Consider the following 17,636-nt stretch of genomic DNA (forward strand, 5'->3'; position numbering starts at 1 on the left):
GGCTTCTCCACATTGGTTATTATAATGTTGCAGACGGGTCAATCTTGAACATTACGCTCTCCTTAGTGTGTTGCCATGACGCAAAATTAATTAGCTCACCATCCCTCACAACATTTCCCAGCGGGGTCTGAATAGGAGACTCCAGGATAACTTTCTCAACCTTCTTCATTGGGGATATCAGTGACAGTCAATGATGAAATGAGACAGTCTGTGCTTCGAACTTGCCTTTCAGTTAGGGCCCGCCCCCCATCAGAAACAATTGGCTGTCCTGATTATCCACTCCCTCCGTCTCCTTTGTGTTCAAAAGCATGGGCTGAGAGGGCAGATCCACTGAATATCAGGAGATCTAGATATAGGCATTCTGATTATCTCGAGGCCAGTTTAAGTCAAGTGTTACCCCCACTTTAAGGCATTTGTACAATAGTAAGAGTATGTCCACAGTCTAGAACCTCAAAGATGCAGCCTGTGGTGTGCCAAGTGCCAAGGGCCAGACTGACTCATACCAGACTGACCGAAGCTCTTAGTACTCTCAATGCCCAACACGCATCCAGCAACGCCAACCACGGCGGCACGAAATGGGAGTGGAACAACTGGACAGCGAGCACATCGCCCGCCGAGATGACAGCGCTGAGAGAAAACACCAGTCAGCACCTTTCAATAACAGGGCTTGCAGCTCTTTGGAGATCCTGTTCTGGGTGTTGCTAAGGGTGTGGGGGGATGGTCTCTACGGTAGTCTTCATAAGAAAGGTAAACCGTACCCCCATTCAACAAGCTGCAATGGGGAAGCGTCAGAGGTTACCCCTTCCACTGAGGCATGTGCTCGGAAATTTTCCCTCCAGCCGGGGAAGCATGAGGGGAGACCTTAAAGCAGCTCAGCGGGCGCCAACACCCCTGCCAGTGTCTGCTGGCCCACAGAGGCTCCCCAGCTCTGTCCGGAGCGCAAGAAACACCTTTGCCCTTGCCGGGCTTGCAGGAGCTGTCTTTCCAAATTGAATGTACCATTTAAAGTCTCTTTCTCTTGAGGAAAAGCCAAAAGATTGCTTCTGGGGTTGCTGTACAGCTAGACCCATAGATTTAGCTGGTACTCTGGAAGGACTCGTCGGCCTTCGGCCCAAACAGGTGCTCACCGTCAAAAGCTATGTCCAGTAGCTTAGCTTGGACATTTGGTGAGAACCCCGAACTGAGCAGATAGGCTGACCTTCTCAGCACAATAGACGCCCCCATTGCCGTGCCCACGCAGTCTGCAGGGTTCAGACCCGGCTACAGTGCCGGGCAAGCTACCTCTTTATTGTCATCAACCAGCTGTAGAAAACCGTCCCTCATTTTGCCAGCATGGATGTGTTCTGCCGCCTGCCTTATAAACCTCCATAGTCCATGCTGCCAGAGGCAAAGATTTTCTTGGCTAGACCATCAATTTTCTTCGATTACCTATCTGTAGGCAAATTAGAGGTAGAAGTGGCTGGTCTGGCGCTCACTGTAGCTCCTTGTACAACTAAACCGTCACGGGTTGGGAGGGAAGCTAGAAAAGGTAAGACCCTTTTTAGTAAGCTCTGGAGCCACCGCTGGAGTGGAGCAAGGCCTCAGCCACAGCGTACCAATGGAATCTGCAATGGTAGCATTAAAGGGTAATGCCCTTTCCGTTGGAGGACCTTTGTCCAGTAGGTCAGTGAGGCCATAGGGTGATCGGGGCTTTGCAGTAGCACCTAAGCCTTGAGCCTCAACCACTGTCTCAACCGTTCTTCGTTACTGAGCATAAGGGTGCCCATTTGAGGCAGCTTGATGCATGTCAAGGTCAGGGGATGAGTCCAACCCACTTGCAACTTGGAGTCCCTCAGCAAGGGCAACCAAATCAGCCTGGTCAGTAATGAAATCATCCCACCAGCCCAGGCATCCACGGGTACGAAGCCAAAAGGCACCTGGGTCCCCCATATCAATGAAAATCGACCGCATAGTGTCATAGAATGTCGTGCGTGAGTTGAGAGCAAAAGAAGGATCGGCTGTCGGCGCCAATGTCATAGTTCCCAGGCCTAAAAGCGCCAGAACTTCAGGACCCTTAGGCGCCATGGCTGATTATCTGGTAGTCATGATAGAGCAGGTGTGTGTCGGACCCGATTTGGTCTCCTTGGCGCCGGAAACACTGGGTGCAACTGGTGCGTGGGAGCCTGAAGCGTTTAGACCTGATTTGTACAGGCTGCAGCTGCTTTAAACACTTGGAGCATCTGCTGCATGAAAGCTTCCCATTCGGCTTTCGATGGGCCCGGACCGAGATAGGCTTTAACATGTTCTTCCTTTCCTATTATCAGACATCTTTATTTAATGGAAACGGCTTGGATAAACGCCTCTCTATCCCTATCCTAAGGAGTTTCTTTACATAGGAAACAAACTACAGACCAGTCTGTGTCAAGTCATTAAACGTATAAACTGTCCTCGTGTCCAAAACATTCTAATCTGGCCCTCAGACTAGAAATGAACAGCTAAGGGTGCAAGGAAATCACTCTGATTTATGGGTGGCAAAAAGTGTTCATAATCAAAGTAAATGGGTAAATCCAACAGAAACGTATTTTCCAAGGAGAAATCCTTGGATCCAGAGGGTGGTTCCTGTCCTCTGGATGTTTAGGTAGAATGGGAAAAGTCTCTTTCTCAAACAATAGTTTCTTTGGTTCCTTAAGTTAGGTTTAGAAAGTTCTCATGCAGACAATACATTCCATAACAATCAAATCTTACTTAGTTTCTTGGATTTACAAAAGTTCTTATTCAGATAAGACATTCCACACAAGGTTTTCTTTACCTTCTCCTGTACTTTGGCGGATTACTTGATGCGTTTCCTTATCAGGAATCCTCTTGTGAGCTCTTCAGATTCCCTGGGCTTACTCCACTGCCAGGTATCTTTTCACATTTGTTCAACTTCAAATGCCTGGTGCATCTACCCACCAAGACCTCTTTCATGTGTTTCTCAGTTTCCCTGGTATACTTCTCTTCCAGGTGTTTTTCAACATGGGTAAATTTCCTTCTACAACTTTCATGGACGTCCTGGTATACTCTCCTGCCAAGAATCCTTTGATGGGTTCTTCAGATGCCCTGGTGTCCCCCCCGCCCGATCAGGTATCTGCAATTTTAAAGTTTGTATTCCATTTCAAAGTGCCTGGCCCATTTGGCTGCTAGGACTTCCTCTTTGTACTTCCTAGATCTCCTGGTATACTCCCCTGTCAGGTATCCTGCCACAATGTCTTATAACTTCATATGCTTTTGATGGATTGCCTTGTATACTCCCCTGCCAGGAATCCTTCTCCCGGGTCCTGCAGATCCTTTGGTGTACTTCTCTACCACGCATCTTCACCCCAAATGCCAACTACCTGGTGTACTCCTTTCACCAGGACTCCTTACCAATTTCACTGTCCTTTAATATGCCACAGTTATATTACTTTGCTGTATTTCTATCTGCTTGCTTAAGGTAATATTTGTTTCAACTTTCCCCTCATTGACATCTCATGCATAGGGACGTTTTGTTGTTGCACTTTATTTGGTCGGTATTCAAATATTCTTAATTCATTCACTTGTTTACATGCCTGCCTGTAAGCCCTGGGATCCCCAATGGCTTTGGGAAATATCACTGGTGGTTTGGAGCATCTCTGATTCGTGGCATGTCTCCACGATGAAGATTCCCCGACGAGCCGCCTCCTTCGTGCTGCAGACCTTCCTTCAGCTCTGCACTCACCCGCCAACTTCTTGCTCTGGCCTGGACCGGAGAATGCTGCTTCCTGGCTCCTTCCTTCGTGCCAAGCCGGAATGCGACTCTCGCATTTGTAAGCTGCCGCAATGATGTGCTTATTCTCTCTACTTCCTACGGCACAGTGCTCTCCTGTTCTGGGTGCAATTTGAGTGTGGATGCTATTTTAAATTTTAAATGGCCCGCACACTCATAATTCAACCAAACAACTAATCTGCTTATTTGGTTTTGGGTTTCTTTCAATCTGCATCAACACCTGCCTCCCTCCTCGTCTGCGTTAGGCTTTATGGGAGTTGAAGTCTATAGAGGTTATGGGATTTCTAAATTTATGTTATTTAGAAGTCTTGCTTAGAAAACATCAGAAACGGGTGATGTGGGTGTGTTATGTATGTTTGAACTATGAATGGAACTCTGTCTAGAGTGACTTAAAGGAAGGTGTTTCTGGGTTCTACAATAAGGAGGATTTGTGGGGCGACTACACGCCATCAGGATCTTGGGTATTATAAGATTTTCTTCAGTGGGACGGTGAGAATACGATCTCTTCCAATAGAGTCACCACCTCCTCCGGCAGTCGTGTCCTCCCATATGGACCGCCTTAATATTACCACTCCCAGGGCCAGGATCAGGTAGTGGCTGCTGTCCCTTGGTCATATGGGAGGGGATCATCGCTGAGGAATTCTCAGGAGTCATTACAGGGCCCCCGGGCTCCTGACCCAATGACCTGGCGGTCGAGAAAGCAGGGGATTTTGACAGGGGGCTGCCTGAGTACTAATTTCGCTGATCACTCCATAAATAATTTGGGATTCATGAGCTGACAAGAACCGCAATCCTCGATGAAATGATCTTTCACAAGCAGATACCATGTGGGTCGGTGATCGACATCTTGGAATTGCCGTCCTGGCAAAGCTTGAACAACGCCTTACAAGCAGACATATCAATGAAATTGATTGAATATAATGTTTGTTGAATTTGGAATTTCTCTCATAAGACTTGTTCAGAATAGCAGCATGCAGGAAAGGCACTGATGAGGGACTGAGGTATGGGGGCGTAGTGACGTTGGTATATGTATGGCAACGGACATCACATCTGGAGTGGACAAGTGGCACGGTTGATTCAAGGTATAATCGACAGTCGAGCTGTACTACGTCCCATATCGAAAAAGCTTCTGAGCAGCTGACGCTGGATTGGATATCTGATAAGGAATCTGCAGGAGAATGCAATCCACTGAAAAGGAATGTCAGGAGACATAAAAGATGGGGACTGAAAGACTGTTGCAAGAGGAGTGGGCAAAAATATGATCAGACTACCCTGATTTTAGGTCACCTAAGAAGGATATGGGTCAGCCTAGACATGAGGGGCAACCTGGCTATAGTGAAGCACTGTTGTATCAAGGCCTTTGGGAGTAGGGAGCCTGAGCTGGAGCGGCGGGAGCCAAATTCAAAGTTGACAGCCAGTACATGGACAACTTTTAAGGCCCCAGTTGCCTCTTTTTTACATCATTTTATAATAAAGACTGAAAACCTATCGGCTTCATTACATGGCTTACTGAGAACCTTGTCACACTACCTTTAAGTCAGGCCGCTCTTTCATTTTCTTGGGTTTCTTTTCTGGAGGGCCTTTTAGTTTCTCCTTCTCTTGGTTCCGTTTAAGACGTCGAAGCTGTTCTTGAATTCGGCGTCGTTCTTTCCTCATCTCCTCTCGGTGCTGCTCATCGAACAACGCAAACTTGCGACTAAAACATAAAAACTCTCTTTTAATGAAGATCAACACACTAGACATTTCTCAAACACTGGGTATCCTGATGAATTGCTCTCTTTCACTGGCAGTGTATTCTGCTTCAAGATACTAAGTACCTAACGAGAGCAAACCAATTTTTATATAAGTAATATTTTTAACTGTCTAAAGTTCTCAGATAGGAGCACATCGTCAAATCTAATTAATTAAATATAAAAATATACATCAAGCAACAATTCAATACAAAAAACTCTGAAAATATCTTGCATCAAACGTCAAGTGACTGAGGTTAGTAAGTGCACTATTACACATCTTCCTCTTTCCAGTAATGGTGTACAAAAATTAAATAAATGGACAAAACCGGTAACCCTAAAGGTTTTTACAATTCCAGCGATATCCGTTCCAAATCATGATGTAAAGGCAACGACTTATGGACATCCAACTGTATTATTCCCAGAGCAGTCATTGCTGAGCTGCACTGTCGCGAATATCCTCGAACCATATGTTAGACAATAACATTCACAAATATCAAAAACCATCTATCCATCGACACATTTGTGTTTTGGCCACCATTCCGGGTACAGTAATTGTTGTGATGTTACTTGTTAGATGGAGTGCCATGGATGGAGTGTTAGAATGTTAGGAGAGTGACACTCCATCAGTAATACTGTGTTCAGAATGTTTACTTATGTTGAGGATTCCTTTGGGCAGCAGTTGGAGAGCAGCAGCTGTGCTTTAGCTGTGCTGTACTGTGTTGGGGGTTCATTTGCTTATGAACTTAAATATAATAAAGCCTAGTACCGTCCTACAACGTTTGCCGTTGTCCTCATCTTTACAGTAATAAACATTCTGTCGCAGCGATTCCACATATCTGCCTTCATCTGGACACTCATGAACTCTCAGCCACACATGCACCCCTTTTCTCTCATTGTTTAATGTTTGCCTTGTCAATGATATGATATGATAGGTTATTTATAACGCTCTTAATACCCAGAGGTTTCTAAGCGCGGACCCGGGGATCGAACCTGTGGTGCTTGCAGCGCAACAGGTTTGAATCCCGATCCCACGCTTAGAAACCACTTGAGCGCATTATAAAAGAATAATTATAATTCAATTATTTTCCTGTCTACTAACACTTCGCCTTGTTGCGCTGTATCAATTAGAGCACCCACATCTACTTGATCCCTACTCTGAGAGTAAGCTGACAACATCCTTTGTAGAGATGAGACAGCGGAGTGCCGGTTGTTACCCGCTTCGTTCTCTGTGCACTGTTGAAAGATGTGGCGATGCCAAACCTATGACTAATGATGACTAATTGATACAGAGCAAAAAGGCGAACATTTCACCACCACAAGAACTCTTCCTACATCAGTCCCCTCTCTTAAGAAGAAGCTTTGTTACTTTTGGGCACAAGGCCCAATACATTATAGGGATTGGACTTCCCGCTTACCTTGATTGGGTTTGGCTAACCTCTCAGAGTTCCCCTGTTCCCTATAAATAGGGTGGACTCCTAAAATCGGTCCACCAGGCCAGATTCTAGTAATCCATCTCAACACTCGGAATAGTGGCCGAAACACAAATGGGTTGACAGATAGATGGTTTTTGATATATGTTGTACCATTGGCCTAACTGCTGTACAGAAACTAAGCTACAACAAACAAGAATGCCACCAGGTTAGACCACTGGATGCATTGCAGAAAAGAACAATGGGCCGCACAAAAGAACATTTATGCAAAGGTCTGGGAGCCTCTCCAACGAGAACAAACACTGCCAAATAACCTGGTCTAATATGCAAAAGGTGATTCCTCCTCTGCATCTGTAGAAGGTACAGTGAGCTAAAACGTGGTTTCAGACTCTCCTGTATAGGAACCTACCCATAGCACAGGTTATTTGGCTGTGTGCATTCTCTGTAGACAGTCTTTCAGATGTTTTGTTTGTTTGTTTGTTTTATTAATTTCTAATGCGCTGCAGACCCGTGGGTAGAAGGGCACAGCAGGTAGGATAATGCGAAACTTACAAAGTTACAAATTATACAAGACAGGAGTCATAAAAGTCAGTGAATTGCATAAAAGATTGTGCAGGTAACATATCATAATTCAACAGGAAAAAAAGGGACCAGTATCAGGTGTCGTGCCTAGGAATAGAGTAGGAGTAGAGATAAGGTGTTGGATGGCGTTCCTTCTAAATAGTAGGTAAGATTGATCTGCTCTCAAGTTGTTTGGTAGTAGGTTCCAAGTTTTAGCAGCCTTCACAGGGAACCTATTGCCACCAATTGTGGTTAGTTTAAATCTAGGTACTACTAGGCAGTTCGTGTTGGTAATTCTGGTTGGTCTGATAGAGGTTTTTTTCTGTATTTTGTTCATAAGGTAGCTAGGAGCGTCATTGTTGAGAGCTTTGTATGTCAAAGAGATCATTTTTAATTGCATTTTGTTGTTTGTGAATAGCCATTTGTGTTGACGTCTCATGGCGGAAATATGTGCTCTTTTATTTATGCCAAGTGCTGCTTGCAGGGCGTTGTTTTGGAGCATTTGTAGTTTCTGGATGGTCGATTTATTAGCACCACTGTAGAGGGCATTGCAGTAGTCGATCCTGGAGAGAATAAGTGCTGTGGCCAGGGTCATGCAACTGTTGTTAGAAAGGAAAGGCTTACCTGCTCTTATAAGTTTGCAGGTGTAGGCGGTGGAGGAGGCCAAGGATTTAAGCTGTTTATTAAATGATAATGTGGTATCCAAGTAGAAACCAAGGGTTTTTACTTCCTTGGAGACCCTGATAGGATTTCCATCAATATTGAGGGAGGAAAATTCCTGGTCTAGTTTTTTGATGTTTATGTGTGTTCCCAAGATTATCAGCTCCATCTTGTCGTCATTCAAGCACAAGCCATGGGTGGCCATCCATGCTTGAACGATGAGATATACTCTGTTCACCAACTCCGAGTCCTTCCTATGATCCCCAGAAAGTGGGAGGAGAATCTGTGTATCATCTGCATGGTTAGTGTAGGTGATACCCAGAAGGTCCAAATCGACGAACAAGGGTTTGGTGAAGATATTGTATAGGGTTGGCGAGACACAGGAACCCTGGGGAACGCCACATAATATAGGGGTGGGGTCAGCTGCGGCCGGAAAATATTCTCATTGTTCTTTCGCTGAGGAAGGATTCTAACCACTTGACTGCCTCAGGAGAGAAGTGGGCAGCAGAGTCCAGGTGCCCGCAAAGGACCTTATGATCGACCAAGTCGAATGCGGCTGAAAGATCGAGTAGGAGCAGGAGTGCTGTTCCCCATTCATCTCTCAGCTCATCGAATTGCGTCTTTAAATCGATTAGGGCAGTTTCCGTTCCATGTAATGGGCGGAAGCCAGATTGTCTAGCTCCTAGGAGCTTATGCAAGTCTAGGTGTTTTTGTATCTGGATATAGGCGGCTTTATCCAATATTTTAAGGAGGAATGGCACTGTAGTAATGGGGCGATAATTGGTCGGGATGAGTGGATCTAAGGTCTGTTTTTTGAGAAGTGGGAGCACCCAGTGTTTTAAATTAGCTGGGATAGTACCTGATGTGAAGGAGGCATTAATTAATTTTGAAATGAATGGCGAGAGGTCTCTGGCAGCATCTTTTATTAACTGTGCTGGGCAGATGTCGCCCTTGCAATTGGACGGTTTGAGTGAGAGAATGATTTTTTCTACTTCTAGTGGAGACGTTTTGGAGAAGTGAAATTTGTTGTTTGCCTCGAGTGAGTCACTGTGTGGTGAGGTATTGGGGGAATGCTGTAAATTGAGCATATCTTTTGTTTGCTGTATTTTAGTTTAGAGTGTATTAATTTTGTTTGCTAGCGCATTTTGGATGTCTGCGCACCAAGTCTTATCCTTGGTAACTAAATCTGGTGTAGCTATTGGTGACTAATTCTTTCAGTATGGAGAAGAGTTCTCTCATGCTGGAGTTTGAGTTAGTGATCCGTTCATCATAGGAGTTCTTTTTGGCCAGGTGCACTTCTTTTTTGAAATGTGAGGAAATGGAGGTTAGTTTAGCTTTATTTTCGTTTGAAGGGCATAGCCTCTGGGAGTTTTCACTTTTTTTTTTTTTTTTTTTTAGAAGTCGCAAGTCTCTTAATTGGTGTGCTTTGGGTTTACTTTTTCTAAGTTTGAGCGGGGCAATTTTGTCCCGTGTGTTGAGCATAATCTTGTTATATTCTTGGACTAGAGTACTGGGTCTAGATTGTCAGGCAGAGCGTTTAGCGTGGGTAGGATGGCAGGGATGACTTTTTCCACTGTAATACTTTTTTTATTTCTAGTTAGACATGGTGGCGCTAGCGATGAGACCGTAGGAGAGGGTCTGGCTGTAGATAAGTTAAAGGCCACAAGTGAGTGATCTGTCCATGATTGAGGAGAGATGGAGGTGATAGAGACTGCACAGTTGTAGTCCGCTATCCAGTCCAATGTTCTCCCTTCAGCATGAGTGGGTTTGTTAACTTTCTGAGACAGGCCTGAGGAGTTGATGATATTGGCTATATCTAAGGCTTGTTTGTCCATAGGATCATTAAAGCCAAGGTTTACATCTCCTAATAATAGGAGCTGGGAGGTAGGTTTAAGATTGTTGGTGATTAGACTATACAAGGCCTCCTCAAAGGTGCCGAGAGGACCTGGGGGTCTATATATTGGGTGGATTGTGAGAGTTTGTATATTGTTTATCTGGAATTTGACTGAGATTTTCAGAGGATTGTAGGATTTGAGAAGGGGATGTTCTGAGAGAGAGGCTCGATTTAGAGATAATGGCGATTCCACCACCTCGTGAGCCGTCCCTGTCTTGTCTTATTATGGTATAACCTTCTGGAATGGCTAACCTTAGCGATGGATCAGCTGCATTGTGTAGCCAGGTGTCGGTTACTGCCAGAAAATCCAGATTATTTTCTGTAATTAGATCGGCTATGTCGAGGGCATGTGCGACAAGGGATCTCACATTGAGGAGTGCTCCTCTAAGTATTAATGTCTCTTTAGATGTGTTGACTTGGCTGGGAGTAGTTAAGTTGGTGTCTATAAACTTATACTTTCGTCTTTTAATTTTAGTGGCATTTGTTATTACAGTCTGGTGAGACTTTTGTAGGAAGTTTGTTTTTAGGTTAGTTGGTGGTATGGTTCTTCTCGGTGCATAAATGTGTGCATAAATGCACTGAAGGGCTTCGTTTAACATAAAATACTGACATGCGGAAGCTTCAGAGTCTGGCGGTCATCAGAACCAGATGCTGAGCAGACAAATCCAGAGTGTGTGCCACGTTTTGTGCAGAGTTGCTGAGAAGCTAGGTGCTGAGGAGCAAGGGGCAGATGAGGAATGGATAATATGTTATGTTATGTTACTTTGCATTTCTATAGCGCCTTATGTACCATTGGTATGATCTCAAGGTGCTAGTAGGTTGAACGCCCTCGGGAACCGAAGTTCAAGTCAGTAGAGAGAGAGAGTCATAAGGTGCATGTGAGCACCGGATATGTGTGCAGCTGGTGTGGCATTTGTGTGATAGCTGCTTCCTAGCGGTAGGTGTGGTGGTTGAGAGATCAGGAGTATGTGTTTGTTCTGGCAGGTTGTTATCCAGACCGATTCTGGCTGCGTTAGGCCTGAGGAGAACGCCTAGGCTGGAGGGTGTGTAACCAGCTGTGTTTAGTTAGGGTGATGGGGAGTATGAGGCAAGTGGTGGTACGAGAACAGCTATACCGAATTGTGTAATAGTATCGCTGTGTTCTAGTTGAGTGGTGGTATAAGGAAGAGAGTAAGCGTGGAGATGTGATATGGTGGTTTACCTTAGGTGCTTGAGATCGAGCACACTCCATTAGATTCATGCACTCCAGCCATTCCTTGCACTCCAGCCCTTCTTTGCACCCCAGCCCTTCTTTGCACCCCAGCCCTTCTTTGCGTGTTATGTTATGATATGTTACTTTGCATTTAAATAGTGCCTTGCGTACCGTTGGTATGATCTCAGGCGTTGGTAGGTTGAACGCTCTTGGGGACCGTAGTTCAACCGACTCGTGCACTCCAACCGTTCCGTGAACATCAATACGTTCCTCCGCCCCACACACACTGCCTCCGCCCCACACACTCTGCCTCCGCCCCACACACTCTGCCTCCGCCCCACTCTGCCTCATTCTCTCCACCCGTCCCGCGCATTATGTCCGACGCACGCGTTCCGTCCGTCCCACGCGCTCCATCAGTCAACATGCATTTCATCCGTCACCTGCATTTCATCCGTCACCTGCACTCCTTTCATGTCGTGCGCTACATCCATGTCATGCACTTGCTTCATCTGCTCTAATCCTTCAGTTCATTCCAAGCACTCTGTCATTCAATCTATCCGTTCCCTACACTCTACCTGTTCCGTGCACTCGATCAGCTTATTCCTCTTGGCCACTTTATTCCTCTATTCTACTTCGTTCGTCGTGTCCAATTCATTACTTTCACCTATTTCGTTAATTTCATCTGCTTCATTGCTTTCATTCAGTTTATTCCATTCATCCACTTTCTACTTTCATCCAATTCACTCTTTCTATTTAGTTTATCTTTTTTAGTTTACATTTAGCAGTTATTGGTTTTAGATTTCTCGCTCGGATCATGATGCTGGATAGTCGTTTATGAGAAGGCGGCCTTGGTGTAAGGTCATTGATTGCTGTTATCCAGTATGACCTACGCGTCGATTTCAGGGGAAGAGCCAAGTTCTCAGTAGTTTGCGGAAAGACATGAGGTCTTCGGTGAGTCGGATGTGGGGTGGAAGTGCATTCCACAGAGTCGGGGCCAGGGCTGAGAATGATGATCCACCTATCCTGACAGAGTTGGTTTTTGGTATGACTAGGAGGCCGGCCGAGCTTGATCTTAGTGTGTGTGGAGGTTGGTAGGGTTTTAGCTTGCCTTGGAGATATTGTGGTCCGGTTTTATGCATTGCTCGGTGAGAGATGCATAAGGTTTTGAAGGTCACCCTTCGGGCACTCGGAAGCCAGTGCAGAGTTTTGAGGGCTGGGGAGATGTGATCTCTTGGCCCAAGTGCTAGCAGCAGTTTGCAGCAGCGTTTTGTGCTCTTTGTAGTTTGGTTAGTTGGTACGCATGGACTCCGAGGTAGAGGGGGTTGGTGTAGTCCAGTCTTGACATGATAATAGACTGGACCGCGGAGAGTCTGTTGGGAAAAGAGAGGTCTGGAAAAAGCACCTACGAGTTTTAAGATGATAGTGGCAGGACTTGGAGACATTATTGACTTGAAGCGAGAGGGTTAGGTCTGAGTCTAGGGTGCATCCAAGGTTTTTTTTACTGAATTTGAGGGTGTGGGGGAATTGCCCATGGCAGATAGCCAGGGTAGCGGGTGCGGAAGCAGTTTGGTATTGCCACATACCATGATTTCAGTTTTGGAGGGGTTTAGCAAGAGGTGGTTTTTGTTTTGGTCATCCATTGCTCTACGCTGAGGAGGCAGGAAGCGAGGTCAGGTTGGCAGTTGGGTTTTGAATTCAGGAGTTTTAGGATCAGTTGTGTGTCATCTGCGTAGTTGAAGCACAGGATATCGTGGGAGCTGATTATTCGTGGGAGGGTGGCCATATAGAGGTTAAACAGGAGGGGCATGCTCTTTGTGGAACTCCGGTGTTGACCTGTCGGGCGAGGGAAGCATAGGTCGAGAGAAGGGTTATTTGGTTCCTATTGTCGAGGAAGGATGCTATCCATTTGAGAGCGTTTCCGCGGATTCCTAGGGAATGGAGGCGATCAAGTAGGATTGAATGGTTGATTGTACCGAAGGCGGCGGATAGGTCAAGAAGGATTAGTGCAGCGCATCCCGCAGAATCAGCTGTGTTTTTAAGGTCATCCCAGATTGAGGTTAGTGTAGTTTCAGTTCCGTGTCGGGCTCTGAAACCTGATTGAGCAGGGTCAAGGAGATTGTTGGCTTCGACAAAGGCATTTAGTTGGGAGTAGTCGGTTCGGTCAATGAGTTTGGCGAGGAACCTGGTGTTTGAGATGGGGCGGTAGTTCTTGGGCTCAAGGGAAGGTTTTTTTTAGGAGAGGTTTGACGTGTGCTGTTTTGAATGCGTCGGGAAAAATTCCAGAGGAGAGGGAATCGTTTATGATGGTTCTTGCGTGTTCTCCTGCGCAGGTAGAAGCAAAAATTTATTTGAGGGTTGTGGCTGGGCATGGGTTGAGCGGGGAGCCGGATGGTTTATGGGCAGAGAGAAGTTTGAGAAATTGGTCAGTTGATTTGGAGTGAACGAGTCGAAAGTTGGTAGCCTAGTGGTTGCAGGTGGTGGGATGGCAGGAAGGGCGGGTCGATTGCGTGGTGGGTGTATTAGAGCTAATTTGTTGGTTAGCAGGTTTGTTCTTTCGAGAGCTGTGGTGTAAAAGTGAAGAGAGAGTGAGTCGCATAGCGATTGTGAAGGGGTGGAACGAGTGGAGGTACATGAAGGTTTGGTGAATTTGGCGATGATTTTGTGAAGTTCTTTGCTAGGGTTTTTACAGCTTAGTATTTGGGAATTGTAGTGGGCTTTTGTAGCTTTCCGGATTTCGGCCTTGTAGTGGTGGTGGTGGCAGGCCAAGGGGGATCTGCTCAGGGTTGTATTGTCTTTCCGCCATTTGCGTTCTATGGATATATATAGCTGTTTTGCAGTCTTCAGTTCTGGTGTGAACCATCTAGGGAAAAGGCCCTGGCGAGCTGATGGTTTACAAGAGGGGGTGAGCGGGATTAGAGAGGAGGTGAGCCAAGAGTCAAAGGCGTCAGAGGTTAGTTGTTCGTTGGGTAGTCGGGTCGGGGGAGGGGACCGAAGGATTGCATCGGCTAGGTCAGGAAGGATCTTTTGTTTTTTCCAGCATTTGCGTAGGTTCAGAGGTTATGGTCCGGGTAAGGGGAGTGGGATGGGTGAGCGAATGGCGAAAGAAATAATGAAGTGATCAGACCAGATGATAGGGGTGTGGGGGTTTAGATGAATCAGGTTGTGGGAGCAGAAGATGGCATCAAAGGTGTGTCCTTTATAGTGCGTCGGTCCATTTATGTGGGTATGGAGGTTAATCGCGTCTAGGCCGTCAACCAAAGAGTGGGTCATGGGGTTGGTGGGGATCTCAAGCCATATGTTGAAGTCTCCTAGAGCAGTGAGGGTGGGATGGTTTAGTTGGAGGATGGCGATAAGAGTCACAGAGGTTGATTGAGAATTGCCTGTCGTAGCCTGGGGGTCTGTAGATGATTAGGAAGGTGTGGGAGAATGAAGGGGGGGAGGGATAGTTTTATGAGGAGTGATTCGCAAAAAGGAATGTATGGCTGGTGGTCGATGACTGAGGCGTGGAAGGGAGACTTGAAGGCGATTGCTATTCCTCCTTCCCTAGAGGGACGGTTTAGAGGTATGAGGGAGTAGTCTGGGGGAAAGGCTTCATTGGCGATCGGGGCGAAGTCGTCAGAGAACCAGGTTTCAGTGATAAAGACTAGGTCTGGTTTATCAGAGGCGAGAAGGTAAAAGAAGCTGTGTCTGTTTTTTGCTACAGATCGGGCATTAAAGAGGATGCAATTTACTTTGTTACAGGAAGGTTGTGAGGGATTTGCAGGGGTGGGGCGTGGGAGGGGAGAGGGTGGAAAAAGGGGAGTGAGATGGGGGGTGGTTGGTGGTCATTGGGAAGAGTAGGCGTGCAGTTGAGTTGGTGGGGTTGAGTGGGGAGGGGTTGGACTGGTGTGACGCGGTGAATGGAATTGGGACAGAGGATTTGAAAGTCGGTTGAGGTGGGGCAGGAGTTTCAGTTGTGGTCGGTGAGAATTCAAGGGAGAGGGATTTCAGGTGGGGCAAGGCAGGGGGGAGGGAGGTGAATGTTGACAGTGGGGGGATTGGGAGGTGGGTCGAGACAGGAATGGTGATGAGTACTGAGAGATTGATGGAGACCAGGTACGTTTCCTCTTCAGTGTTTTTGTTGCGGGCGGTGTGAGAGAGAGGGTCGGGGGGTCAGAGGGGGAAAGGGATGCGGCTACTGTTCTTCCATGGGCGAAGCGTGCAGGTTTTAGGGAGGGGAAGGAATGGGGTCGGAGTGGGGTGATGGAGGGAGTTAAGGGCAGTGGAAGTTGGGTGGTAGAGGAGTTGAGTGAGCTTGGGAGGCTGGGCGGGCCGTTATTCGGGTGGGCGGGTTTGAAGACAGTAGGCAGGGGGGGGGGGTCGAGGGGATTGGATGAGCAGGGGTCTTGGGATGGTTGGCTCGCCATCGTGTCCCTCTGGGCTTGGTATTTGGATAGGGGATGGGTAGGGGTTGTGGTGGAGGGCAGGATGTCTAGGGGTAGGTGGGGGTTGGGAGGTAGGGTGGGCGTGAAGGGATGCGGGCGTGAGGGGGTCATTTTCTGCGGATCTTGGTGGGTGGGGTGGCCTCATGGTTGAGCAAACTTTCTAAAAGCAATTATACCACGGCTATGCTGTTAGGCGGACTTCTAAATGCACTAAACCACAGATATGCTATTAGGCCCAGATATGCTATTATGCACGCTCTCTAAATGTAACTATACCACAGATATGCTGTTAAGGCGGACTTCTAAATGCAACTATACCACAGATATGCTCTTTTAGGCTGACTTCTAAATGCAACTATACCACAAATATGCTGTTTTAGGCGGACTTCTAAATGCAATTATACCATAGATATACTGTTTAGGCACACTTTCTAGATGCAACTAAAAGACTTTTTGATGCAACTTTACCACAGATATGCTGTTAAGGCGGACATCTAAATGCAACTTTACCACAGATATGCTGTTAAGGCGGACATCTAAATGCAACTATACCACAGATATGCTCTTTTAGGCTGACTTCTAAATGCAACTATACCACAAATATGCTGTTTTAGGCGGACTTCTAAATGCAATTATACCATAGATATACTGTTTAGGCATACTTTCTAGATGCAACTAAAAGACTTTTTGATGCAACTTTACCACAGATATGCTGTTAAGGCGGACATCTAAATGCAACTATACCACAGATATGCTTTTTTAGGCGGACTTCTAAATGCAATTATACCATAGATATACGGTTTAGGCACACTTTCCAAATGTAACTAAAAGACTTTTTGATGCAACTATGCTGCAGATCTGCTGTTTAGGCAGACTTCTAAATGCAACTATACCACAGATATGCTATTAGGCACAGATATGCTATTAGGCACAGATATGCTATTAGGCAGGCTTTCTAAATGTAACTATACCACAGGTATGTTATGCAGACTTTTTTTTTTTATTCGATTTTTATTAAGGTTTTGTGGTTAGGACATAAATAATGCGATCTAAATATCACAAGAAACCACCACATTTCGGAATCCAGATCCAATCTACACTGGCTACCTGTCAAACAGACTCTCACTGAAAGCTTTAGGCCTCACCCACAAATGCCTAGCCAACCTAGCCCCCCGTATCTCTGCAACCGGCTATCCCGCCACACGCCTACCCGCCCTCAAAGAACCGCCCAGACCCACTGTTTAACCATCCCCAGGTTTAAACTACAAAAAGCGGGTGGATCAAGCTTCCCCGTCCTAGCTTCCAAGCTTTGGAATGCTCTCCCCCTCACCATTAGATCGGAAGAATGCTTCAGTGCCTTCAAGGCCAAAACAAAAGCCTGGCTCTTCAATCAGTCCTGAAATTTTGACTGCTGACGTGTCTGTAATGTGCCCGCGCTAATCTTTAATCTGTAATTATGTATATAGCTGTATGTTCTGAATACTTTGCATTGTACCTATAGTTTGAATATATGTATGTTTGCTATGTAACCTGTCTAAGTTGCGCCCTGATGCCTCCGGGGCCACACCATGGTTCGATGGATGATAATAACAGCAGGGTCCAACACATTATCTCGCAAAGACATGTCGCGGGTATAAGGTAGTCATAAAATAGGGGCGAGTCGCTCAAGAAGTAAGGACCAACACATAGAGACATTTCCCGCTCCAACCTACCCCTTCATGCTCAGGAGGTGGCGGGGGGGGAGGGGTGTCCAGACAACAATGTTCAAATCTAAGAGTCCATCCAAGATGTTTCTTGTGTCTTATGTTGTCCTCCCGTATTTATCAAAGAGGGGAAGCCATAGGCCCTCAATATTCGTCGATCAGGTGGGTCAAAAATTCCATATCGTATATTGCCCGTATTTTAGAGACCCACTCTCCCTCCCCCGGGGGTTGGGGTGATTTCCATTTTTGGGCCCAACAGCATCTAGCCGCAACTAC

At 46.2% G+C, this 17,636-nt stretch overlaps 1 protein-coding gene across 5 annotated transcripts in view; it reads right to left on the reverse strand.

Annotated features, from left to right (window-relative positions):
• The window catches only part of TAF1 (TATA-box binding protein associated factor 1), a 1,380,965-nt gene that overhangs the window by 440,494 nt on the left and 922,835 nt on the right, over positions 1-17,636 (reverse strand). For all 5 annotated transcript variants that reach the window (XM_069612352.1, XM_069612355.1, XM_069612353.1 and 2 more), the window contains exon 25: positions 5,294-5,459. In XM_069612352.1, coding sequence (XP_069468453.1) covers positions 5,294-5,459 — 166 coding nt within the window. The remainder of the gene's footprint in view (positions 1-5,293; positions 5,460-17,636) is intronic.

Source organism: Ambystoma mexicanum, chromosome 5p, assembly GCF_040938575.1.
Source record: "Ambystoma mexicanum isolate Mex_15411 chromosome 5p, UKY_AmexF1_1, whole genome shotgun sequence".
In the NCBI taxonomy this organism is placed as follows: domain Eukaryota; kingdom Metazoa; phylum Chordata; class Amphibia; order Caudata; family Ambystomatidae; genus Ambystoma; species Ambystoma mexicanum.